General features: G+C 43.8%; 1 protein-coding gene across 5 annotated transcripts in view; it reads left to right on the forward strand.

Annotated features, from left to right (window-relative positions):
- Window positions 1–26,001, forward strand: part of CACNB4 (calcium voltage-gated channel auxiliary subunit beta 4) — a 100,621-nt gene that overhangs the window by 24,461 nt on the left and 50,159 nt on the right. Inside the window, exon 1 of one of the 5 annotated variants that reach the window (XM_063340309.1) lies at window positions 12,837–13,129. The exons of the other annotated variants lie outside the window; for them this stretch is intronic. Within the exon in view, the coding sequence (XP_063196379.1) occupies window positions 13,085–13,129 (45 nt within the window). The 5' untranslated portion in view covers window positions 12,837–13,084. Of the gene's footprint in view, window positions 1–12,836; window positions 13,130–26,001 lie in introns of those variants that run through there. 5 annotated transcript variants of the gene reach the window in all.

Consider the following 26,001-nt stretch of genomic DNA (forward strand, 5'->3'; position numbering starts at 1 on the left):
TGGACTTCAAGCAGAGACCAAAGACAGCTCATTTGAAACAAGAACATGGCACAGCATGCGTGAAGTATACCTGTGCCACAAATAGCCATAATGTGCTTATTCCATTCATTAAATGTATTTAAGGGGCTTATGCATGGGTTGCCTGTACTGTAAATTACCTGTGAAGATGATACAGGCACCTGACAATGCTTTTGGGCTGTTTGCTCTTTGTGGTTGGCAAACTATGCCTGTGGGTCTTGCTACAACAAAAGCTTTTTCTGGAAATAGCTTCTCAATTTCTCAATATTGACATTTTAGTCTGCATTATGGACGTTAGCAAGATCAAAAAAAGCTCTGGGAGCTTATGTCTGCTAATGCCCAGAGAGGAGAGGGGAAAAAATTGCCTGCAGGTAGAAGGAATATTCTCATTACCCCCACATCACTGCTCATTGAAGATAAAGGCATTCAAATGTCTGATTTACAATCTGCATAGAATTAAAGACATTTGGTATTTTAAGAAAATGTTCGCATTAATGTATCAGAACCATCAAGCTTCACCTATTGAGCTAGATATTCACAGTTCAGAGCGTAATTCAGCTCGCTGCTATTCCTTTGTCACCTATGCCCTTACCACCTACCTTCACACCCCCAAGTTTTAGGTGGGTTCTTCAAAAGATGAATAAAACTGAATTAGCTGCACGAAGAAGAATCAAGGCTTTCAAATTCAGTGGGGAGAGCAGGCACGCATGTGTGTGGGAAGGAACGAGTCCACTGACAAAAGAAGCTATTAAATCTTTAATGCTTGCTTCCTGCTACTATGAAAAGTATTGAAGACATTTAATAAAAAGTCTTTTATTTTTATTTTTTTTCCTTGGCTAAATCTGTAAGGCAGCTGTACTGAAGTTGTGTTACATTCCTCAGCTATAAGATGCTGCGCATTATCACCTGCTTGAAGGACCGTTCCCTGCTCTGGACACAGTGGTGTTTGGCTGTATTGCTGTTGTAATGTATGCCTGCACAGAATTTTAGTTACAACACATTTTTAACTTTGCTGCTTCCTGTACATCTGCAAAGCAATTACATCTTATTACCTTCAACAAGTCATAGCAGTGCCTCCCCCATGCAGTGAGAAGATGCATAAATGATACACCCTCGAAGAGTGAAGCAAGACTGGCGTGTGTCTTCCTGGGGCAGGGATGTATCCAGGCAGCTAGCAAAAGTGGAAGCTGTACCAAGTTATTTTGAGGAGTAGCTGGGGGGGGATTTATGAAGATCCAACTATGTTGGAATACAGCAGGTTGGGTCCCAGGTGCTGAACCACACCGTGGCCTCCCTGGGCAGACCTCAGGTCTGGGAGCTCTGACTGTGTGAAACCAGAGACCTTGGCAGTCCAGTAAAACTGATGGGCTTTTCAGTTTCTTGGTAAAAAATTCTCATTAGAGTCTTGACATCCTCCTGTTTGTTGGCCAGCCGCTGTCACACTACCTGTCAGGACAGAGGACTAATTGAAAGGGATCTTGGCAGGTTATGAATGTGGGCAGACAATAAAATGCTAATTGGCTGCAAAAATGCAGTCTGAAGGAAAGTTATCTTAAGTGTTCATTGAACAGATGGATGGTGAGAAAAACAAGGCCAGAAGTCGTCTCACAAAGGTGAGCATAAAACATGCGTTATGTTTCTCAGAAACATGTCTTTTGTTAAAGCATGGAAGTGTCATTTTAATGCTCTAAATCTCGTCTCTTTATTCAACCAATTAGAAAAACAGCAAGTTTCAGTGGCGTTTCTACTAGTGAACTCCCAATGCTATGCTAAGGGAACAACTGTCTTCAGTAACATTTGCTCAGGTACTTTAAAAAGAATGAAGGCGACTGTTCCCAAAAATCAGAAGATAAAAGTCTCTGAACCGAGCTCCCTAACAGTAGCTGTCAGTGGCATTTTAATGGTGAGGATGATTAACCTCTGGAGCAAAGGGAAGCTGTCGACGGTCCTGTCACTGGTGGCTTCAAATTGAGACCAAATGCCTTCCTGGGAACTTCTGTTCACCTAGTATAAATTATTTTTCCTAACACAGATTTGTAGGTTTCAGTTAAGGGATGTGGTGGTCTACAACTTACAGAAGGTCAAACTCGATCACTGTCCTTTCTGAACATAAACTCTGAATTTCTGAACAAGTCTTCTCTCGCTCCCTGGGTGAAGCAGCTGTTGGGTATAGCCACATACAGCTATGGCTTGTAACCTGCCCTTGTTTCCAGGTTCATGCTCCAGATGTGAAGGAGCTGCGTTCCAAGGAGAGTTTGAATGAGAAAATAGTAAAACTGAAATGTGGCTTTTTCCCCCTGAGATTTGCTCCATGTCCACCCAATTTTACTTCAGTCCAGATCAACAGAAGTGACTTCAGAGTATCCCGGTACCAGCTAGGTTTGGAAAGCCATCCTAAAGCCACAGGTTTCCAATGGCCAAGTTTGTGACTGTACAAGTCATGTTGGAGATTAATGAAAGCTCCTCGTACATAAGGCTCCATCTGCAGAACGCTACTCGGTAATCTTATTCTGCTATTTTTATTCTGCTGAACCAAGAGGTGGCAACAGTATTCATTATGAAGACATTTGACATGTTTTACTGTAGTATAATGTTTAATAGCAGTAATGAAGGTTCAAGTCATAATTTTATTTCTAGTTGGAACTGGAATAAAACCAACTTTTCATCAGTGCACAGATGTGTCTGAAAATAATGCTTATAAGTTTCTGGTCTACACCTAAAAGGCTGGGTTCTCTTTGGCTGCACAGGGGTCAGTGTTGTAGAAAGTAATAACTACCGTATTTCAGTAGAGTCTAATCTAATATTCTGCCCATCACAGCAGCTAATGGCAGATATTTTTGGAGAATAAATGCAGTGGAAAATACATAGAATAATCTGTCACCAATATTAGGTCTCTTCCTAAGCCTGTCCCTGCCAGGGGATCAAGGCTGAAAGCGAAGCTTGACTATATCCCTTCAAATGTTGCTAAGCAGAACATGTAGAGCTACAGTAGTTGCAGTATTCAAATAAATGTACAATCTTTTTTTTTAAGGCTAAGCTTTACAAGTTTTTGGTTCCATCCTTTCTTTAAAGAGAATTTGGAATTTTTCTATAGTTTGGATAAATATGTCCTTTTATAAATTTTGATTTTTATCACCTTTTAATTCTGAACTCCCTCATCTGGATATTGAATTAAATTCTGAGAACATGGGGTTCTGATCTGCTTCTCTATTGCTCTCTATTGCTAATAATGATTATAGGCAGGGATGACAGAGCTGCCATTATTTATTATTCTCTACACTTCCAATTATAATATTCTGTTTTCTGCTTGTAACTCTGTCAAGCGTAGCTGTTCAAGCTGAATTTTTCCATGCTTGCTCTCAAATGACTTGGTTTCATGTGAGAACGTTGCTATCGTAATGGAGATTTTTTTTTGGACCATAGCAAATATTAGACCCTATGTATTGATCCTCTCCATTTAGTCCTACTCTTTTTGTTTCCTGTCTCATAGGCAGTTTTAGATCTAGGACAGAACTTTCCTCTCAGCAATCTATTTAGGGTTTGGCGTTTTTTTTAAGTAGTCTCTGTAAGGATGTTGTCAAAGGCCGGAATAAACTAATCATTCTGTTCTTTTTTTGTGCATGACTGTAGGATTTGGGAGATGAGGGAAAATACATGTCTAACAATTGCATGATACAGTCAGGGGAGAAAATATTAGTATTTGTGTAAGTGTTCCGAGCATCAGAAGTTACCTGATGCAATCAGGCTTCTGAAGTACACCTGAGCTTTCACAGAATTGCATCCTAACATCATGTGCATTGGTGCCTCATTTCAAACTGGGAATTTTAAAGGTTTACCAGGGGGTTCAAATATCTTTGCCTGAAAGCTGAGAAACAGATTGCATTCTATCCTATTTCAGTCGCTCCTCATTCATCAAACCCCCTTTACACATAGGGCTTTTCATACCTGTAACATGAAGATGGGCTCTGCTGCTGCAAGGATTTTTATAATTATGATTGTTCCCTTTTGTAAGGAAAAGGCAGAAGGTATTTTTAGTCGTTTCTAACTGCTCAGATTTGTAAAAGGACTCATACAGTGCTGCTGGCATGTGGAGTATTTTGAGATGCTGAATGAATTAAGTGAGAATTGCAGGTGTTTATCACCCTGGGCGGAACACAGATGACTCAATTCACCCCAGATTCCTGTCTGACTTTGCTCAAAGATGTCAGTGCCCAAGGATCCCTGAATTCTTGTCCTGTCCCAAGGCACTGCTGGACCTGGGTCCACTGGTGCAGACCCCACCTGGCATGAGGTCTCCCTGCAGCGAGGGTAGACTGTGGAAGGAAGAGGGCTGATGTTTTGGCTGCTCTGTGTCTGTTTTGATCCATCCTACAGCGCACAAAGTGACTGTTGACAAGATTGACTAAGGACCTTAGTCCTCCTCCTGGAAATGATGCCATTTCCTTCAAGGACGCTCATAGCAAGAATTACCAATGGAAGGGGGTGAACCTCTCAAACAGAGACACATTTGAAATATACTTTAGAATAATGATGATAAGCAGTTAACGTTTTCAGGATTTTTTACACAGAGTTTGTGTTCTGCTTCTGGATGGTGAGAATATCACAAACTCGTCGTTTCATCAGGTAGATAAGAAAAGATCTCACAGAGGCTTTATAGGCAAGAACTCGACTTACTTAAATACACATAGCCAAATCCTTGAATCTTTGTTTTCCTCAACTCGATTCCCAACTATCTTTACTAAATATTTAAAGAAATCAGGTTGGATTAGTGGTTCCTCATTCATTGATCTGTTGTTTCTGGATCAGTTTCTCCACTTGGACGGCTGTCATGGAAATCTACTGAAATGAACTGAAGAGTTTCCTCTAGTCCCTTGCCATGAAATTCAAAGTGCTGTGTTGCAGTATATGGTAATTGGATTATAAAGCATAAGAAAATGCAATAAAATCACCAGGCTAATCAAGCCATCCCTGTAAAATCCCAAGCAGAAGCACCGAAGTACAGATAAGTTTGTGTTACGTTTGCCTAGTTTTATTTATTTATTTTTCCCTTTAACTTCTTAACAAGAACAACAAATTCTCCTTAGCACTAGGACTTCAAAACTTTTTGTCTGACTCTGTTTAAGACATCCTTTGCCCTAGTCTAAGTTACCCTAAATACAAAATAGAAACTGTAGTTGTACTAGTTTATCTGAAGAAAAAACCTAAAACTCCAGGGAGATCATGTTTTTTACAGAAGCGGGTATTTCACTGTAGCTAGCAGGGTCATTTGTCCAGCTCCGACTGCTCAGTCAAGGCTTTTTTTCTCTAAAGAGCTATTACTAGGTAGTTGTAATTTATCAAAAATGTATTTCAAGTAACCTTTTTATTAATGTTTACTGATAAACCTACAAATATTTGAATGTGTTTGGGAAATTGACACTGTCAAGGCTGTATGTCTTTTATAAGATTGGAAAATCTTTCTGCTCATTGTTCTGTAGCCTCTGTGACATCCTCCATCTCACAAGTTTGGGATTTTGATGAACTCACTTACGATAGCAGCGTGTTACTGCCACCAGCTAATATACTCTTTTGTTATAATGGGTACCAGATGATGCTGAAGATGCTACAGGGCCTACAGGAAGGCTGGGGAGGGACTGTTGATTAGGGAGCGTAGCAATAGGACAAGGAGTAATGGTTTTAAAGTGAAAGAGGGGAGATTCAGATGAGATGTGAGGAAGAAATTCTTGGCTGTGAGTGTCGTGAGCACCTGGCCCAGGTTGCCCAGAGAAGCTGTGGCTGCCCCATCCCTGGAGGGGTTCAAGGCCAGGTTGGACGGGGCTTGGAGCAACCTGGGCTGGTGGGAGGTGTCCCTGCCCAGGGCAGGGGGTGGCACTGGGTGGTCTTCAAGGTCCCTTCCAACACAAACCATTCCATGATTCTATGATCTGGAGATGATCCATACGCAGAGTGCATAACACTATACAGAGAGCTGTGGTTGGGTGTGATGTACCTGGCATCCGTACGTTTGCAGCACTCCTTCCCCCATTACAGGCTTCCTGAAACTTTGCTTCTAGCAGCCCCAGGTGGATGATTGTTGCTCTCCTGTGTGTGTCTGTCTGTGTTTCAGTACTGATGAGGCTTTCCAGAATGCAGTGGGGACTTCTACTACTTGGGTAAAATAGCACCAGCTTCCCATAAACTTTGTAATTGGCTTTTATTGATAGTTTCCCATCATTTCATCCCTTGCAGTCTAAAGTGGTGTAGAGCAACACTCAGCATCGGCACTTACGGCAGTTAAGAAGATTGATTAGCATTCATAAGAAAAGAAGAGGAGCTTAAAATAAGAAATAAAGCAAATGCTTAATCCTTTGGCCCAGATGGCTTTTGGCATGGAAGATAAAAATGTGTATCTTCTCTAAGAACAGAACCCCCTCTCTTCTTTCCAACAAAGAAACATGACACAGTTCTAGCCATAAAACCGCTCTTTCTCTTTGAGTTGGTACCTGTAGCATGACTCGGTATTTTGGACCATCAGCCCATAGCAACCTGGTGGATGCTGAGAGCTGCTGATCGATGGGAATTTTACTGGTAGGAGATAGTTCTCTGTGTGTTCGGCGTTTGTGGATGTCACCATGACTGCTCAGCTGCCCACGTACCAGTGTAGGTACTTCATTTCAAGTTCCAAGTCTTTAAGAGGGAGACCCGTGCTAATACAGTGGTATGGCTACAGGATACGTCTTGCAACATTTTGCAGGTAATTTTGGATTTCCTTCGCTCGATACTGTGCACCAGTGGAAGCCACAATTAGAGTTGGCTTGAGTTATTAAAACCTCAGAGCACATTCAGATCTGCCTCAGGAGGTGGAGGTAGTCTAGTCTTCTTTATCAAAAACACTCTGGAAGGCTGTAGCTATGGTTCCGAGTTCCCCACAGCGCAGCTTCTTGCAAATCTCCATAGTGCCTGCAGGAAGGAGAAATTTCACAACTAGTTAAATATAGAGGATACCTACAAATGTAGCCCAGTTACCTCTCTCATTGTAGGTGCTTTAAACCAAGAGAAAGTGACAATGAAGTCTTCACACTCTCTTTAATTATAGCAGCCTTTATATAACAGTGTCAGATAAATGTGTTTTAGAATAGGTGGCACCTCACTTCCTCCAGAAGAACTGTCAAATTAGACCCTACCAGACTAATTTATTACTTGAAATTCAAAGAATTAAAGCATGCCATCCAGTAGTCTCTTCGAATAAAACCTCTAAATGCGCAGAATCCTCTGCACGATATATCCCAAACAGAAATATATATATATAAAAATACATACTTAATACTTATTCATCTGATAGCTTCGAGGACTGCCGAATACCACAAATGTCATCCAGTTCTCATTGCTCCTGTGATGTTGGAAAACAGGGTTAGTGGGGATCTCAAGAGGTTATCTTATTTGTACCTCCACCCCAAGGCAGAAGCTGTTGTTACTGAACCAGATGCTTATTTAATCTATATTATAAAACAGAGGAGGGGAGAAAAAGAGAGAAGGAAATTGCTTTAGAGGGAGAAGGGGCAAGCAATTGGGCTATGCCAAATAACTTAGAAGAGTGAGGAATTGGACTCATTCCAAATGATGGAAGCAAGTTCTGCCTTAGGTGGATTGCTGGAGAATGCTGACGGTCCTTTTCCTTTATATTAATGAAATGTATACTTGGGCTGTTTTGCTGATTTCAACAAGAGCAGCATTATATGGGAGAGAGCAATTTTCTTCAACAGGTTCCAGAATTCAGGCAATGGAAGATCAAACCCAATGCTTACATTTCATATGAAGTACGCTGATAAAGACTGCGAGTTTTGGAGTCTTCTCTGTGCTTAAGACTGCTGAAAGAAGTGGGTTCATATCCAAATGTGCTGTTAATGTAACCACTAAACTAATGCTTTTTGTTAATATGCCCTCACCTGCTGTGGGGATATTGTCTCATTACCCCTAACTGATGTTGAGAGTCCAGGATCATAACCTTGCTGTCAGAGCAGGAAGAGGCCATAAAGAACTTCTCACTTTCTTCACCGAGTTGGTATTTGGCTTTTGTTGCTTCAGGGTTAATATTCCCGTCGATCCTTCCCTCCTCTGCAGTAGCAGGAAAAGAGGCATCAAGGCCTGGAGTCCTGCTGCATGGCTCGCAGTGAGTTAGGAACAGCGAAATCCCAGGTGAAAGTGAAATTTGTTCAAGTAGGAAAAAGAGAGAACTTGCTGACTTACATTCTGGCTTTGCGCACTGCAGTGCCGAGGCATTTCCTTGACTTGGCAATCTAGTTACTGTGCATTTATTCAAATAGCACTTTAGTGTGTTTATGCAAATAGTTCATTGCTACATCTCCTAAAAGAACCACACAAGTGCTGTCATTTGATTGTGTAATCATTAGATGGGGCTTTAAATAAAATTTCCTATGGTTCTGTACAAAATTCATGCCCTGGGCAAAAACAGTATTCCCACATTTGGATAGCTTAGGAAGGACTAAATAATTGATATTCAGGAATATATGGATGCATGTCTCAAAGAGACTTCCTTTGTACTTCAGAAAGGGTTGGCTTTAATAAAAAAGGAGAATATGAATAATCTCTAGTGGGATCAGAGTATTTGCAGGAAGCCAAGTATTTCAGAGGTCTGAGGGACGCTAAAAACATTCTGACTTGCAGTCCCTTCTCTTACCCCACACTTCCCAGTAGGGTGCAATGAAGTCTTGGCTTTAATGTTCATGCTGGCTCAAAATTCCAGGAACAGCTTAATTATCACTGAGCCTAGTCTCTTATGTGGCCCCTAACTTCATGACGAATTCTTTCTTTGGAATAATTCCTGGATTTCCTTGTGTGGTTCCCATTTCTGCTCAGGAAAAGTTTTTGGTAGGTAGTATTTGAAGGCGGGTATAGTTAATCACTGTTATGTGCTCTTTTCTATGCAGAATTTCTATATGTTGCATTTATTTGAGGCCAGAGGAAAATGTGTCAGTCTGTGTTATATTCCCAGTGACTTACTGGTCGTGAGAGGTCTTAGAAGACTCTTTGGAAATGCTAATATTATCTTAGGAGCCACGTGGAAACAGCAGCTATAGGTAGTGCTGTCTTAAGGCACATGTTTGCAGGATCATTCTCCAACTCCAAAATGAAAAGGAAGCACAGAAGAACAGCCTCCTCTGTGTAACAGTTCTGAGACCAGAGGCTTTCGGCCACTTGTGATTATGCTACAGTATATATTTGCCTGTGCGAGTCTGCAGCGATGGGACAGCCTGGTTTTTGACAGACGCATTGGGTAGGTCCTACAGAAACTGGATTGTTTTGTGGTTTTTTATTTATATCTCCTTCAAAATCTCCTGTGTACTTGGAAACATGTGGAGTTGTGGGCTGAGATCAAAGGACAACATACGCTCTCTGCATAAAATATTGCAGTAAATCCATGTGAAAGCTGCTTCATAGCGGTCCTGCCATCATCATCAGAGGGCGGCAATCCTCAGTGGGGAATATCCCACACCCTTATGGAGTCTGCAACGCACCATTATTGAATCCCATTATAAGTGGAGACCGGACTGCTTGAAAATGCCTGTTTTAAAGCGTTAGACCTTAAAAAGGCTCAGTTCAGCTCATTTCCCCACTGCATGTTTTCACCATCTCTCTCACAGCTTCGTGTGTGCACACACACGAGCAGTGCTGGGTTTTGGATGCTCGTTGCTGCAGTGTTAGCCAAGTGCAGAGTGAAGATGACAGGTACCAGAGTCTTTCTCTATGGCCTGAGGCAGTGGAATTCCCTGCCTGATACTATCAGATCATCTGTATTCTCTTTCCAAAACAGGCCAGGATTCATTTTGATCTCTCAAAACCTTCAGTTAATGTGTGATCCTCATCTGTTATTGTAGTGGATTATTTTTTTTAATTCTTTTGAACCACTTTTTGGGAAGCTCACCTAAACAAGACGAAGCTTTTAATTGCCTCTCCCATTGTACTCTTTCCATTTTGCCTGTGCTAAACTAGCCTAGAAATTGAAACCAAAGAGACTTGACTTTCTGGAAGCTGACAGAGATGACCGCCCATATGTCCAGTGTAACACGGTGTCCCTCGCTGTAAAAATACAGCAGGTTTTTACTGAATAATGCCCCATACTCTGGCAGTCATGTATGGAGATACCTGCATGACATGTAACAGTGGCATAGTGACGGCTTTTCACTGAAATGAATTTTGAGTCATTTTCCATAGCCTGTATATCCTCCCCTCTGCAAAGCTTCCTTGCTCCCTGTTTCCCAGTTCCATCCAGCCTCCTTTTCCTTCAGGATATTTTGAGACCGTGATTACTTTTCAGGCAACTTCCAAAGAGCTGGACATCTTCCTCTCTTGCTTCGGTGTGCTGTCTCTGTCGGTTTGCATTGCGTGTTTCTTGGATAAATTACCTCATAATATTCAAAAGGATCTTTGATTTAGAGTTTCTCTACTTCATAGAGAATTTTTGCATTCTAGGCACATGCCTGGGGAAAAAAAAAAACCTTATAAATACAAGGGTTCCTATGTTTATTTGTGTCTGTAATGATTTTCACCAACTTAGACTATGAAAATGAGTGTTAGATGTGTATGTTTGGGCTGACTGTCATGGGGGGGCAATTTGGGTCTCCCCACGTCCTGGCCCCTGTGCTGGTGGCCCTGGGGAGGTGTCGGGGGGCAGGACTGCCAGACCTGCCCGCAGCCCTTCCAGCAAACCAGGAAGAAGTGATCCGAGGCTCCTGGAGGGGGATTCAGAGCCCCTAAATGGCTTAAACACTGGATTTTAGGCACCTAAGCTAAATGCTTGAAGTAGGTTGTGCAACTGTCCCTTATGTTTAGATCTTTTTCAAGTACAATCCCTATTTAATGAGCTGTGTGTATTTTTACAGCATCTTTTAGGAGCCTTTCAAGTTGAGTCATGAAATATATATTTTTAATAACCTATGTGTCTTTAAAAGGACAGTGTGAAATGTAAGTACTGGAAATCAAATAGTGATTCCCCTGACTTCTGAATTAAATTATTTCATTACAAATTTATGTGAAGTTCAGATGCTTTCCTTTTTTTCTTCTTGTGATTTTGTGGCCTTTTTTTATTTTGAGATGACAAATGATTCTGATGTCGCACTTAGAAATTCATTCTCCTTTTAAAGTTTAATAGTCTCCCACCAACAATGTATTTATTTCTTTAAGTTTGTAACATCACAGATCTTCAAGGTGGGGAGGGGAAGGGGCCTGCTCCGTAGCACAGGCCCTAAAAATTGATCCATTAACTCCTGCATAGGGAGTTTAATGAGAATTTTAAAAGCAATCTTAGAAGCTGAAATGCTCCTCCATCTGAACAGCCTTGCTCAAATCACCATGAAGTGTCCCCAGACATGTTGGCTGTGTTCTTCAGCCCCGATGTAACTAGAAAGGTAACCCCCATTAAGAGGAGGAGCCGCTTAGCCTCTGGGGCTGTTCCGCGCTCGGTTGAGATGGCCAGGAAGTAGCCAGTTAGCATCAATGGTAGAAGAGGGTTCTGTCATCTGAATAACCCTTCCACCAGGAGCAGTTTGACACAAGTGCTGTCTTGTTTGAAACAGACCACTGAAAAGCCATCAGAAATTCATTATTAATTAACTACTACTTGTGTTTTGTTTGTTGGGTTACCATCGGCAATAAGCTCGTTGCACGGGGCTAGAGATGAATTTGCTATTCCTTGGAAGATCTCGTAGTCTGAGAACTCATTCCTGAAAAAAAATCCTCTTCAAGAGATCTAAACTTTAACCATGAGATTCTTCTCTTGATCATCAGTGGGACCATGCTTCCTCTGTATGTAGATATATAAGCTCCTGCAAACCAGGGAGTTATATGGACAGAAGCAAAGAATGCACTGGGAGCACAGGGGAAACAGTAAATTGGGAATAAGAGTTACCATAACTTTGTGGAATCTTTGATTAAATTTGTAAGAGATTGTGAATACGGGGAGAATAATACCTTTGGCTTTGCTTTAGACGTCTGCTGGACACTTCTCAAGTGATTAGTGGTAAGTTTGCTTAAGCCTTTGGAAGGAATAAGGAGAGGAAGCAAATGGAAAGGAGAGAGAGGGCAGTTTTAGCGTTATTCTTGCCCACTACAAGTTCTGAAGTTCTGGGAAGGAGAAACGTTGAGTGCTGAAGTATGAGATCACAAGACGTACAAGCGAAGGGCTGGCGTTGCAGTTTACTCGCTGTGTGACTGACTCTGATGCTCAATTAGCTTCTCTGGAGGTGGTTCCTTCACCTGTGGGACGAGGGTGGCCTGTCCCATGAGCATCGTGTGTGGGTGGCCGGTACTCCACAGGAACAAGCAGTTATTTGCTTGGAGCAAGGAGTTATTTGAGAGGTGGGACCAGAAACTTCAGTATCAGAGCTCCACTAGGACCCGTTTTAGAAATTTGTTTCTTAATTTAGTTGTAAATAAGGCCCAGACTTACGTTCTTTTAATTCTCAGTGTTCAGGATTTGGTTTATTTCTTTCCAGACCTTGGGGGTGTGTGTGCGTTTCTCCTCAGAAACGACCCGCTGCTCTCTGGGACCTCGAAGAAGTGAGGCTGCGGGAAAGAAAGAAGGAAATGCCTCCGTCATTTGCCTGCCCTCGCCTCCTCCTGGGGCGTCCCGGCAGAAGCCGGCCCCGCCGCCGGCAGCCAGCGCCCGTCGGTAGTTTGTCAGGGCTGCGGCCGGCCGCCGTGAGGCCGTTGCCTCGGCGGCGGCAGGGGGCAGCGTAGCGGCGCGTCGCAGCCAATGGCGGCGCGCCGGCCGCGCGTCGCAGCCAATGGGGCGCGGCGGCGCGGGGAGCGGGCCGCGGCGGGCGGGAAGGCGGAGGGGCGCGGGGGGGAGCTGCGGGGCGGCGCGGCGCCGGCAGCGGCACCTGCGGCGGCGGTGGGCGCGGGAGGCGGCGCCGGGCGGCTGGGGCGTCCGCAGCGCTGAGAGGGCAGGCTCGGCCCCGCCGCCGCACAGGCCTCCGCCGCCGCTCGGGCCCCCCCCTTTCCCCTCCCCCGCGGCGCCTCGCAGCGCCGGTTCCGCACGGAGAGAGGCGCCCGGCGTCAGCGGACCTCCATGTACGACAATTTGTACCTGCATGGATTTGAAGACTCGGAGGCGGTGAGTGCCGCGGCGGGGGTCCCGCGGGGGCGGGGGGGGGGGCCGCAAAACCACCCCGCAGGCTTTGTTACCGGCGGTGGCGTGTGCCACCCGAAGCCCTCCTCCGTTGCATAATTTGGGGGTGAGCGGCGGTATCTGGGGGTCCCGGCAGAGCTTACCCGCTCCTGCCGCCGTTAGGTGCATCGGCGGAGCAGGGAGAACTGCTAATTACACAATACCCGGTGCGCGTTTGCCGAAACAGCAGCAGAAGTTGCCCGGCTGCCATCTGTACGGCACGTCTGCTGGCCACCCGGTCAGCGTGGGCGCCTGTGGTGTGGATGGAGAAAGCAGCGATGCAGGTGCCGGTGGCGGCCAAGGCATCACCGGTGTGACGGTATCATTACTGCCCAAAAGAAGCTGGGACAGGCTGGCGTTGTTTGCTGGGAAACGATCTCCCCACCGCCTCCCCCCCAGCCTTGCTGGGAAGCCGGTGACATCTCTCACAAAATGGTTCTCTTGCATTGCGGAGGCCCCCCCTGTTACCGTGGCCAGGGCTTGACGCCCTGATGGATAAGGATAAGAAGTGCTGGCGGTGGCCGTCCGAGCAGTGTTGCGTTCCAGCGGGAGCTGCTCCAGCGGGAGCCCCGTGGGGCAGAATTACTCGGGGCGAGGGAAACTGCCGGGATTGCCGCGGCGATGGACGCGCCGTTCCATATTAAACAGGGATCTGTTACATAAGGCTTTGTGGCCAGCTCGTAAAATACACAGATGATAACATAAAATAGAGTGTACGTCAATGCAGACGTATGTATCGTATGATGTGGTATCCCCAGGAGAATGGACAGGATCCTGTATCGCTTCAGATGAGGCTTTTTTCCTTGCCTGACGATGAGGTTGTATCGGTGTAGGGCTGGGAAGTGTCATCTGTCTACATGTTGCCTCCCGTACCGGCAACTTGTTTTAGCCTCTGTTTATTTCAGAGGGAGAGGAGCCCCAACTGCAGAACTGAAATTAATGCAGTACACCGTGTTGAGAGGAATCCCCTCGTATTTGAATCCTTTAAAACTATGAATTCGTTCAAAACTGTGCTGCTTTAGGTCAATTTAGAAATTCCTGCCTTTTTACTATGCATGTGTTAATTTGTGTTTGGTGTTTTCTCTGACTGCTGCTTACAAGCTGCCATGCCAAGTGCATATGAGTGTGTTGGTTCCTTTAGGGATGTGTTTTAGGATCCAACTGGATGTTTCTGTAAACCAGGCATTTGTAAGGCAAAGCGTGAATTCTTGGGAACTGTTCTCAATCCTGAGTCTGCCTTGTGCTGGTATAATGTCTCTCAGCACAGCATAAATACGCTCTTAAGAAGGCAACTTAAAAGTACAGTAGTGTGGCTAAGAAGGCTAACTTGCTGGATAGTGGTTGCTGTAGAAGAAATGTTTTATCTGTAAAAGCCAGATTTTAAAGTTAAATGTCTAATGGGATTCAAGGGTGCTTCTGAGATGCTTAACTCCATGTATTTCAATAAAGCCCCGCTGATTTCTTCCAAGAACGTTATATGGGAAAAGCAGTTTAAGCAGTTTTAATGACAGCAGAAGACCAGAGACCTACCTGTTACACGAGCATCTGTGTTAGGGTTTGTACTGTACGAGTCATGTTAGTAATAGAAGAGAGGAACTAGTCTGTAGTCGTCCACTTTGAAGGACTGGGATGAAGAAGGCATTTCCAGGTTCTTTAATACCCTTAACTAGTTCATGATAATGCTGTTGACAGCTTTTGTAATTTTGCAGTCTCTCAGTACTTGAGAATGTTTTCGGTAGACTTAAATTCTGGAATCGTGGGAATATGTGAGAATCTCAGCTTTCATTAATTAAAAAAAAAACCCACCCTAAGCCAAACCACCAAACCCTAAAAGCAATCTAGATCTCATAGTCATAGGGAGAAGCTAGAGGCTGTAAACCCCAAAGGCTCAGACACAAAGCAGATAAAATTCCCGAAGTGTTTGTTTGCTTTATGCTCCTGAACCGTTTGCTTAAAACATTATACTTTATTATTATTTTGAATTCTGACTCATGAATTGAGAATGCCTGCTGAGACAATATTCTGGCAAACAGGTAGCGTGATGGGTCATATAAGTATTACTTTCAAGCCCAAGAGAGCCAACGTAATAGAATTAATATAGTGAAAAACAAATCAAGGGTAGAATACTGGTTCCCTGCGGTTAAGAGAAAATAACTGTGAGTGTGGAAAGATGAAAGAAAAGGCCTCTGTATTGTTCTGGGGTTTAGGACCTGGAAGGCTTAGCCCAGATGTAGTGCTGAAGTGAACTGAAGGAGCTGCGAGCTTGTATACTCTATGTGCTCTTTCATTCCCTGAAGCACAGGGAGATGTGATCGAGGACTTGTGCTACTTGCAATGCTTCTAGCATAAAATAAACCATATCAAGATGAGTCATTCTAGTACAGCAGCATCTTCCTAAAGTAGGTATTTGCCCTTATAAAACCCATACAGTCTAATACGGCAACAAATAAAAGCTAACAAATCATTGTATTTTTTACCCTAGTTCTCATTATTTTGTGTGTGCACAATGTCCACACTGCGTTTTCTCTGAAGGAAATCCTGGTGTGTGTCCGAAGCAGCCGGAAACCTTTACAACCTGGTGGACTAGCGATGTTGACTCAGAAGGTTTGTCTCAGCCTCCGGCTCGGAAGGCAGCCACTCCAGAGCGAGCCAAAGCGTGCAGCTGCAGAGCGTGCTTTAGGCACGCTCCCAGGCAGGATTTGTGCAGAGATGCGGTGGGAGCTGAAGCTGTGCCTAGCTCTACTGGTAGGGCCAAAAGGAACGTCCACTCACCCTCCTTTCTCGGGGTTTGTCCCTGCAACATAAAGAGAGTAGCTAGAGGGCTGGGTTTACCACGGCGAATCTGTCCCTTGTCGATGAAAGCAGTGAGAAGAGCAGCCGTGGTGATCAAGGGTTAACCTTTGTCGATCTTCACTGGACTGAGAGAGATGTGTGTTGCTGAGTGCCTCTGAAGTGCTTCAAGCTAACCTAGTGGTGTTACAGTTAGAAATCAGCTGAATGGCACACTGACTTCAAATATCCGTGGTGACTTTTTTCAGAAATAAAACTGTACCTAAGTCCCGTATGTACATTTTAACTTGCATTGGAGGAAAAGGGGAACCATCGGTGTACGACACTTACACAGAGTAAACGTGCTCACTGTTGGAAAGGTACTGTGAAGTTACAACACTTAAAGACAGAGATGCTGAGGTATGTGCTGAATTTATACCTAGTCTCTTCTGGTAGATAATACGCAGGTTAAGTGATCAGAGAACACTCTAGGAGAAGGGTGCAGGTGAAATTTTCCTGTTAAAACTAGGAACAAACATGACATTTTTTAACAAGGAAAAGATAAATAGATGATTTCTTGTAATTGAAGATATTATTATAGAGTGTTTGAATGTGTGCGTTTATATATGCAAAAATACATATTTTTATTTATGTATATATAAAGAAATGGGTTGAGTGCGTGCATGGGTATTACAATCCATTACCAGCTGTGATGATTAATGTGAAGTAGATGATGCACTAGCTAGTGTGAGGCTTTTTGGAGGAGGAAAATTACATTGTTGAAGCTGAAAAAAACCTACCAGCGATTGTAGACAAAAACTAGTTGCCATGTTGAGGAAAAGAGGTGCAGAGATATGGAAGCAAACAACTTTTGCAGGCACAAGTGTCCTTGTAATGAACACAGGCTTTCAGGTCATGGAAGGTGCGTGACCATAGAGAGAAACATCTTCCCAGTGAATGTTTTTGCCTTGTTTGTTGCCCTTCCCTTTGATTTTGAGGGTCTTTTTTTGGTGCGTTGGGTAGTTCTAGGTTACCCTTTTGGGAGTAAGGGCTTGTTTGCCTTGTAGGGAAATGTCTCACATTCTTGATAAGAGGAGAATAGGACATAAACCCCCATCAGCACAGGGGGCTTAAGACGGTGAGGTCCATTGGGTAAACAGATAATACTGTTTTACCTTCACAGTTGTGAACTAGCAGGTGTGTGTCTGTTTACGGTGGGGAAAGATGTAACTGCTGCTTGACACATCAGTCCAGAATTTCCCGGTGCTCTTTGGTTTCAGTAAAGACTCCATCTTTTTCAGAAACAAGCTTCAATGAAACTTTCCCATAAGAAATAGCATTTTCTGTAAAATTACATTTTCCATTAAAACAGCATTTCATTGAAAAATTCTCTCCAGGGGTTAGCAACAAGTAACCTCTAATGCAGAGTCCTTCCCAGCCGCAGTAAACGATCGGGAATGACACCCGCTGCAATAAGTGTCACCCTCTTTGCACCTGTGGAACTATCAGACCGGTCCCTTTTATTGTTTGTTTATATTTATACCTCCAAAGCGCTCATTTCAGAGCAACACCTGAGCATGTGAAATGGCTTTCCTCACTTCTCACAAGGTGTAAGTTTAAGGCTTGTCAACACGTGAGAGGCTGTATCTTGTGCACTCGAATGGGTTATGGGGGCTGTTGGGAATAGCTGCCTTTGGGTAGGTGCTTGGTTTGGCATCAGGAGAAAGAGCAGAGAGCGAGCGAGGGGTGGCCTGGCAGGGGATTAGCAAGGGGCTGCTGTTGGCAGGGCTGGAAGCCGGCTTGGGCGAGAAGCCCCTCTTGTACGGCCACGGTGGTGGTGAGGGTGCTGCATGGTGTCACCGCTCAGTGTGAGCCGGTGACAGACTGCAGTGCTCCCTCCGCATGCTTTTCTGATTAATAATGCCAGCGTTTCCCATTCAGGTCATTGTCTTCCTCCCTGTCCTCAAGTCATTTAAGATGGCATTTAATTTGTGCCTTCGTCTTCTGACTGTCTTTTTGGTAGGGAAGTTCATATTTAAATATTGATTGGATTTCTTTGTGGTACCTCTCTGATGTCTAAAGGAGGAGAAAAGGTGGTCTTTCCTTGCCCTACACATCTCTGTTGTAGTAGGTCCTTTTTCTTAACTGCTTTTACCTGTTTGCTTTTTCTCCAGAGTAGTCTCCATCTCCAAAGCTGTATATACACCTTCTTTTCTTGACTTCTTAGCCTTCTGGCCTGCATCTAACCCTGCTTTGGTTTCCCTCAGGCTCTTCTCATCCCTGCATCCACAGCCTGCCTCCTGCTGCTGGTGCTAGAGGGGCTCTCAGTACACCAGAGAAGCAGGGCTTTTTCTTTACTGGTTTGTAAGCCAGGATGTGTCAACCAAAGGTACCATGTGAGCTCAAACTCTATCACCAAGAATTAGATAAACACTTACAGTGGAATTCGTACCCGGATCCACAAAAGCAAGTCCTTTGGTGTTTATAGGAACTGAACACTGGTGAGGCTGACCCTGGTAGCTAACGTTCAGAGTATGCCATAAAAAAGGCAGTAGAAGGGCTGCATATGCAGGTGCTTAGACTCTGTAGCAGTTTCTACAGCCCTGTAGAATCTCCCTGGAACATCAGGGCTGTAGCGGGGAGTTGGGAAACTGTGGCTGGCAGTGCGATGTATAGCATCTCAATACAGCATATAGCATTATCATATTGGCAGTGTGTGCGGTGGTAGGTCTGAGTTTCATCTGCAGTGTTAATGGCTTTAGGTCATACATTAGGGTAGAAGGCTCTGCTTGGAGCCATGCCAGCCTGTCGTTAACCAGTGGTACAAACTGTGGTATTACCGCAACTTGGTGACATCATGTGTACGCTACTGGAGCCAGAAAGGAGACTGCTTGATGCAGGGCAACAGCACTGGGACTTCATTCCACTATGCCATAGTTCGATGTGACATCTGTGTAAAAACCATGCTGACGTGTAGGTTTTGTCTCCAGTTACTGCATATAATTCTAGAGAAAGCATTGCTGAGAATTTTTAGGGAAGAGGTGATGGGAATAGTAGGAAAATACATTTTATTCACCATGCAAATGGTCAGTGTCAGTGTTTTGAGGACAGTGTACTCCACTCCCTTTCTCCAGTTGCATGACATTACTCCTCACACCAGTCATTCTTTCTGTTGCTAGTGTGCACTTTTTCTCATGGCAACTGAGACAAGAAGATCTGGATGCTGCTCAAGTAGAAAAACATGATTATAGAAGCATAAACCTGGGTAGGGAAGTTCATATTCAGATATTGATTGGATTTCTGTATGGTCCCTCTCTGATCTCTGAAGGAGAAGGAAAGGTGGTCTTTGCTTGCTCTGTACATCTTATCAGTTGTCATAGGTTGAGAATAAGAAATAAATAAAATGTGTATTTAGAAGTGTTCTTCATCCTGTCTCTTTGGTGATTATACTACAAAACTCTTCCAGTTAGTGTAAGTTTAAAGACTTGTTGCATTCTGTTGAGTTGTAAACGGTTTTGCAGTATTGCTTGTGGTAAGCGTAGATCCATGCAGAAGTTGCAGCCCAAAACATCAGTCTGCTGCTCACACAGCAAATATATTTAATCTGATTTCTTACCTCTCTCAAGGGGAGAGGTGCCAGACAGGCTGTCCTGGGAAGGGGCAATGCCCACAGAGCACGTACGCTGGGGCTGCACTCTCAGCCGTTCTTTTGCACTTGCTTCTGAAGTTCATTCTCTGTGCCTGCAGAGATTGTCCTCTCTTTCTGCTGTCCCACAGCCAGTTATTGTAGTGAGTTTTCTAATACCTGAGCCATTTTATAGAACATCTTTGTACAACGTGCAGCTGAGACTAAGCAGAAGGCTTCACACATCTGTCAAACAAAACCTGGGGCTTTCAGTGGGGTTAGAAGGGTGTCAGTGGTTATTGGGTACATCATTTCCACAGGTCCCTTCTGAAATCTTCAAGCTGAAGATTGAAAGTCGGTAGTCTGCATCTGATTGTCATTTTATATGGCTCGATGGATTTTGCAGGCAGGGATGAAAACTGCTAGTGAGAGTCAATGCATTTCTCTTTTTTCCAGCGTGCTTGCCAGCAGGATTCTCTGGTAGTGGAAAGCCTGGTGATACACACTCTCTTTACAGTGCGCAGAGGAGTTTTCATACTTGCAAAATCTTTGCTTGGTTTATAGGTAACATTAGTTTTAGGGTAAGACTGCACAGGGAAGGTGCTGAGTACCCGGCTGTACAGACCGTCTGTGAGACGTTGAGCTTTCCTCGTGGTTGGTGACACGAAGGGAAGTGAGATGGAGCCTGCTGAAGTCATCCTTCTTTGGAAGGTCTACTTTTATAAAACAGCGGGTGGGTGGTCTTGTAAGACCCTCAGTTGTGGGGCTGATTATCGGTAGGAGGCAACTAGATTTCCTTTCTGTTACTCCTCAGAGAGGCCGCGGATGCGTATGTGAACTGAGAAAACAGTGCTTGCAGTGCCTTTCATTTGTTGATGGCCCTTGGCTTCTCTTCAGGCATAGCTGTTCTTTGTTTCTCTGTTTGAATTAGTTAAGTTTCCTCATGTTTAATCCAAAAAGGATGAGTAATGTCAGGACCTACTCATTGCAGGATCGCTTGCCTAACTGCTACCAGTTATTGACTTGCTCTTTGTTTATGTAGGATTTTTAGTTTCAAGTGTGCACTAATGTCTTGGCTGGGAACATATTCGATAATTTCTGATAAAAAGAGATTATCTTCTGCCCCTTAAGTTTTCCGAATTCTCGTTGAGATTTGGCTTTTACATGGTCGAAGCGTTTGTGCATTTTTGACAGTTGCAAATCTGTTTTCATTTCCATTAGTTCTTAATAGATTCCCTTGACTAATGAATCATCATGTGCCTAACGTTTCTCTTTATACAAAAGGGCTGTCTGACAGGGGTTGGGAAGTTAGCTTCTTTTCTGTTTTGGGGTTTGCTTCGATGTTTTTGAGTAGGTTTTTCCTACTAAAATGTCCAAAGTCCTAGTACTGCTACAACGTTAGCTATTCTTACTACATCTAATGTTTTGTGCTCGCATGAAAATGGTTTTCTAACTGACTCAGATCTTCTGTTTGTTAAATGTAATATTGTGATTTGATAGTATGGTAGTCAAATAAAACTTTCAGTAAGAATCATAAATAATTTTAATAAATTACTACCTGCTGTTTCCAAAGAGGTACTTTTTTTCAGCAAAATACATTAAAATGTAAAAAAAAAAAAAAAAAAAAAAGCCAAGTCATCTAAAAAAAAGAAACATAATGAAGAATAGCTAACAGCATGTTTTCCATTTCAGCTGCAAGTAGGAGCTCACCTGATTGGGATGGTGCGTGTTTAGAATATTGTTTGTTCATACGAAGGACTAAAGCGTGTAATAAACTATAGCTTTACTTCTGCTTTTGGATTCCTTCTGGTGAACTCTTGAATGACGGCAGAGCGCAGCTGAAATGACAAGGGCTTCTTGCAAACCTGCTGATCCTGGACTGCAGGTTGCTTTAAACGTTTCCCAGTGCTTAAGAAAGTGCTACTGTCTTTAGGAAGTGTTAACAGCTCCCCCTGGGCTCAAGGGCATCTCAGGGAGGAACATGGCTCTTGGTGCTGAAGGAACACATCATAGGAATAATAAATAACAAGGGGAGAAGCTTAACCTAGGCTTTGTTGATGTCACAGCTTGCTTCCGTATCTCCCTAGAGCATGTCCTGCTTGTGAGATACTGAGCCGTTAGATGTTTTTCCACTGAGTACGCATTTACAGAGAGAGTAGAGCCTGGTTTTGAAAATCAGCAACTTGAACGAATGCAGATGACTTTACAAACAGGACAAGCCTGACAACTGTTCACGGTCATTTGGAATCCAGTAATTAATTTCAAAAAGTCATTTAGCTGGCTGAATGCTGAGTTCTGTAGAGGTTGCAGGTGGTGTCAAGATTTGCTTGCAGACTTCTGTCAGATCCTGGTTTGTATTTTTCGGCAGTGCTTTGTTGCTGGTTTTCATGCCAACAGTGAACTGTTTTCAGTTCTTGAGTGTCTCATTTTGCCATGTCCCTTCCTTCTTCTCATGTCTTCAACATGTCCTTAATGTTCAGGTGCAGTATTGCCACACGGAGCACAGTGAGGAGGTTAAAGCCTGTTAACAGGCGTGGGCTCGGCTTTGCTCGGGTAGTTTCCCTCTTTCAGGAGAGGTCCATCGCTAGCGGGAATCTTAGTTCTCTTCACTCATGACATCTTTCAGGTCATGGACCTGTGCATGCCAAATGAATTTCGCTGCCTGCCAGTCACTCCTGATGTTACATCTATGTATGAAACTCTTCGTGAGTGTGGCTTAGAGGGAACTTTTCATTATTTGCTGAAGAAAAGAAAAATGGGACTGGAGCTCCCATGCCCCATTAAAGCTTACTGGCTCATGTGGTTTGTGCCCATCTTTCTCTGTGTTACTGGGCATCAGAAGGGAGTTCTCCTCTGGAAAAAGACACAGGAGAGCAATTCTTGAAAAATGAGAGGCGATGTGGACAGCTGGGTGGGTTAGAGAGAGCGGTAGGCAGTGTAGGTTGGCATGTGCCAAATAACTTCGGGGCCTCCTCTTCCTCTCTCCTGCATCTTTCATTACCTTCCCTTCCTCTAAGGTTCTGGCTTCCCTTCAGTTGGCTCACTTCCTAACATACTCCCTTTGAACAGATGATGGGTTTGTGTCTATATATACACATACATATGTGTATATACATACATATGTATATATGGGGGGTTGGGCTCAGGAGGTCCCTTCCAACCTCAGCTGTTCAGTTACTCTATGAGAACTGAAGGACTTTCAGAGCAGAAAGGGAGGCAAGAAGCCAGGGGAGGTCTCTCCAACTGCAAGTTCTGATGCCTCTGTCTTTTGCCCACCTATCTATCTTTGTCTACCCCATGGCGCTGATCAAGAAAACTTGATTTTTGATTTGGAGGACCACCCGTATGTCCAGAGTCAGCCAAGCATTTCCACCCGGCACAGAGAGCTGGAGGAAGCCAGTGGTGCCTGATTCTGTGCATGTACAGCACAGGATGTAAATCTGCATTTTCTGTTTTCTCTCTAAAGCCAGCCTTGTCAGAAAGAGTACCAAGTGATTTGAGGAAAGAGCTCAGAAGGAGCAATGGTGGGCTGCAGGGTCTGCTCCACTCCTCAGGGCTGTGAGGGTTTTAGTTTTCACAAGGGCATTAAAAGCAAGAAAATCCTGGGGGAGGGGGACAAGGGGCTGCTCTTCTGTTTTGTTTTGTTTTTTTTTTTTTTTCCTAAAAAGACAGGTAGTACAAAGGCTATATAATTTACAGAGATGGAGCTGTTTGGTTGTGCTGTTTCACCAGCATGGGGAATGCAGCCTGGCAGTGATTTGATTTATTACAGCAACGTGGAAGAAATCATGAGGAAAAAATACTCCCTATCATCTTGCTGAGTACTGAAGTGGTGAAGTGTGTGTTCGAACGAGCTGCTAACACTTCATATAAAACTTCACAAGCCTTTCTATTTTGAGAGAATTCTGCTTATACCAAATATATTTTCTTTGTGAGTCCTCTCTTATTTTCTTTTTTTTTTCTCTGTGCTGGGACATTTCCCTGCAAATCGACTCTCTGTCTGCTCGGCTCACTTGCGCTTCCTGCTCCCTCCCGTGGGCTGTTTGTCCTTGGTGCAGTGGCATCACAGTTTAGTGATTACATTATCATAAACATCATGTTTTCTTTGAAAATGCATTGCTGTCGATGCTGTACTACGTGCTCTTGGTGTGTATGAGGCTGGAAGATTTGGTTTTTTTAACAGCTGTGTCCATTAGGGCCATAAACGAGCCCTCTGCACCTCTCGCCCCCATGGGACGAGGTATAGAGTGAGGTGGCCAACGCATCCTCCCCATCCCCCTTCCTGCTCGGGTAGCTGGGTACAACCTGAAAACCTCTGGCTTATTCGTTCAAACTAAACTTTTTCAAAACTTTTCATCTTTTAATCTCTTATTATAAGAACATAATAAAATCATGTTTCTAATGGTTACCCCCCTATTCTGCTTCTTTAAACTTCTCCTTTCCATGCGGGACTTCTTGACAATATTTTTAAGCCATGTTCCTTGTGTGATTGGTGTATCTCTCTTTTGCCTGGGAAAAAGGTGTATTTTGACAAATCATCAATTAATCTCTGCTAAGATATATAGGTCATGAGATACCCCAATAAAATTTTATTTTCCAAAACAATCAGTGGTGATCTCATCAGGTTCTGACCAAACAAGCCCCAGAATCATTCTTGGGCAGAGAGTTTCAATTATGACCAATGCAAAGCAAATCTCACCAAGTTAAAAAAAAAATCTGGTGGCAGCTCGCCCTGCCTTTGTCAGCAAAGGCTGCTGCTGGGTGTGACCTAGCAGCAGCTCCTGGCACCGAGGGCTCTGGCCTAAACGGCATGATGAAAGCTCAAGAATAAACCCGTCACACTCCAGGAATGATAGATACCACAGAAATATGTCTCCAGGTGACGCCAAGCTAGGAAAAGAAGTACCCGTGATTCAGCAGGCTGTGATGGCGCTCATCCTGCCTCCACCAAAGCAGTCCTTGCTGCTGACTCAACCTCGATTCATCAAAGGTTTGTCCAGTTTGGGAATGCAACTAAGCTACCAGCATGAGCATGATCTGCAGCATCATGTGTGACTCACTACCTCCTGGTGTCCGCTCTCCCTGCTGATGTGCAGAAAACAGTCTGTATCGGTGGCTGCTGCTGCCCATGGACTTGGCTGAGGTGTCAGCTGCTCTGTCGGGTCTGGCGCTGGGACCAATGTACAGAGGATCAGACCCTCCCCTACGACATTCCAGTTCAGCATTGGAGAACTGGTCTTCACATGTGCTGAAAAAAGCCTCAGGCCCTGGGAAAAAGGCCTCTCCATCACTGTTTTCATGCCTGAGTACCAGAATGAGCCAGATCTGGAGGACGTGCAAGTTCCCTTACTAGTGAGGATCTCTTCTTTGTCCTGCGCCATCGCTATGGGACTGAATGCTATTTCAGGATTTCCAGGCAAAGACTGCCAAGACCCAGAGATGGGACATGGCGTGTTCTGAACATGCCTCTCCGGCCTCCCGGCCAGCCAGGACTACCTTCTGGGCTACTGAAAGACTGACCTAGCCAGAAGCCAGCAAGTGGCAAGCACTAACTGCAGTAGGTCAGTGCCAAAAGGAGAGTAAACAAGCGGGCGTGTGGTAGTCTCTTTACCTTTCAGATGTCTTGACCAACTTGTTCATCTTAGATTATTTTTATTTCTTGCAAAAAAAAAAAAAATCTCACCTCACTGGGGGTCTTGGTCTTCAAGCAAAATGACCTTACTGATATGCTGTTGTAATAAAGTGTACTTACTGAAGTGTCTGTTTAAAAAAAAAAGTGGGCAAAATTATTTCTAAGTGTATTTGTTTTCAAAGCTTCTGATGAGATATGAGAAGTAGCTTTATCCCCAGTGTAGTGCTTATTCTAGTTAAAATGTTCTCAAGACCTTCTTGTACCCCATAAAACAGGAATATTGGAACTTTGCACTTTTAATCGATCTCTTATTAGAAAATGACCAGGATATTGACAGGTGGAAAACCAGACAAATGACTTACACTTTGCCTCCCTACGTTTTTGCATGCTAATTTCAGTTGTCTGTTATTTTTTGCTTACTGTCCTAAAGAGCAGAGCAGTAGGAAGTGTTTTAGTACACTGTTGAATAGCTTTTGTGTTACACCCTGGAGTGGATTCATTTCAGGAATGCGTTAAGTAATCTTTCCCTTTAATAGATTAGGTCTACTATATGTAAACATACAGTATGAGTGGGAGTGTAAGAGAGGAAAAGAGTCACAGACTGGAATATTTCCTCTTATACATTTAAAATTCATAGTGTGCTGGTGGATACATAGAAATTGTTTTGCTGAATGGAATTAAGAAGTTGACTTAGGCTTTGAAACTTGCCATTGAATGTCATTTCTAGTGCTGATGTGCCACTAGTTCTAATTGTGCTGAAGACGTTTTATCTATTATAATATTTAAGAACCA

The sequence above is a fragment of the Chroicocephalus ridibundus genome, chromosome 7 (assembly GCF_963924245.1).
Source record: "Chroicocephalus ridibundus chromosome 7, bChrRid1.1, whole genome shotgun sequence".
Classification (NCBI taxonomy): domain Eukaryota; kingdom Metazoa; phylum Chordata; class Aves; order Charadriiformes; family Laridae; genus Chroicocephalus; species Chroicocephalus ridibundus.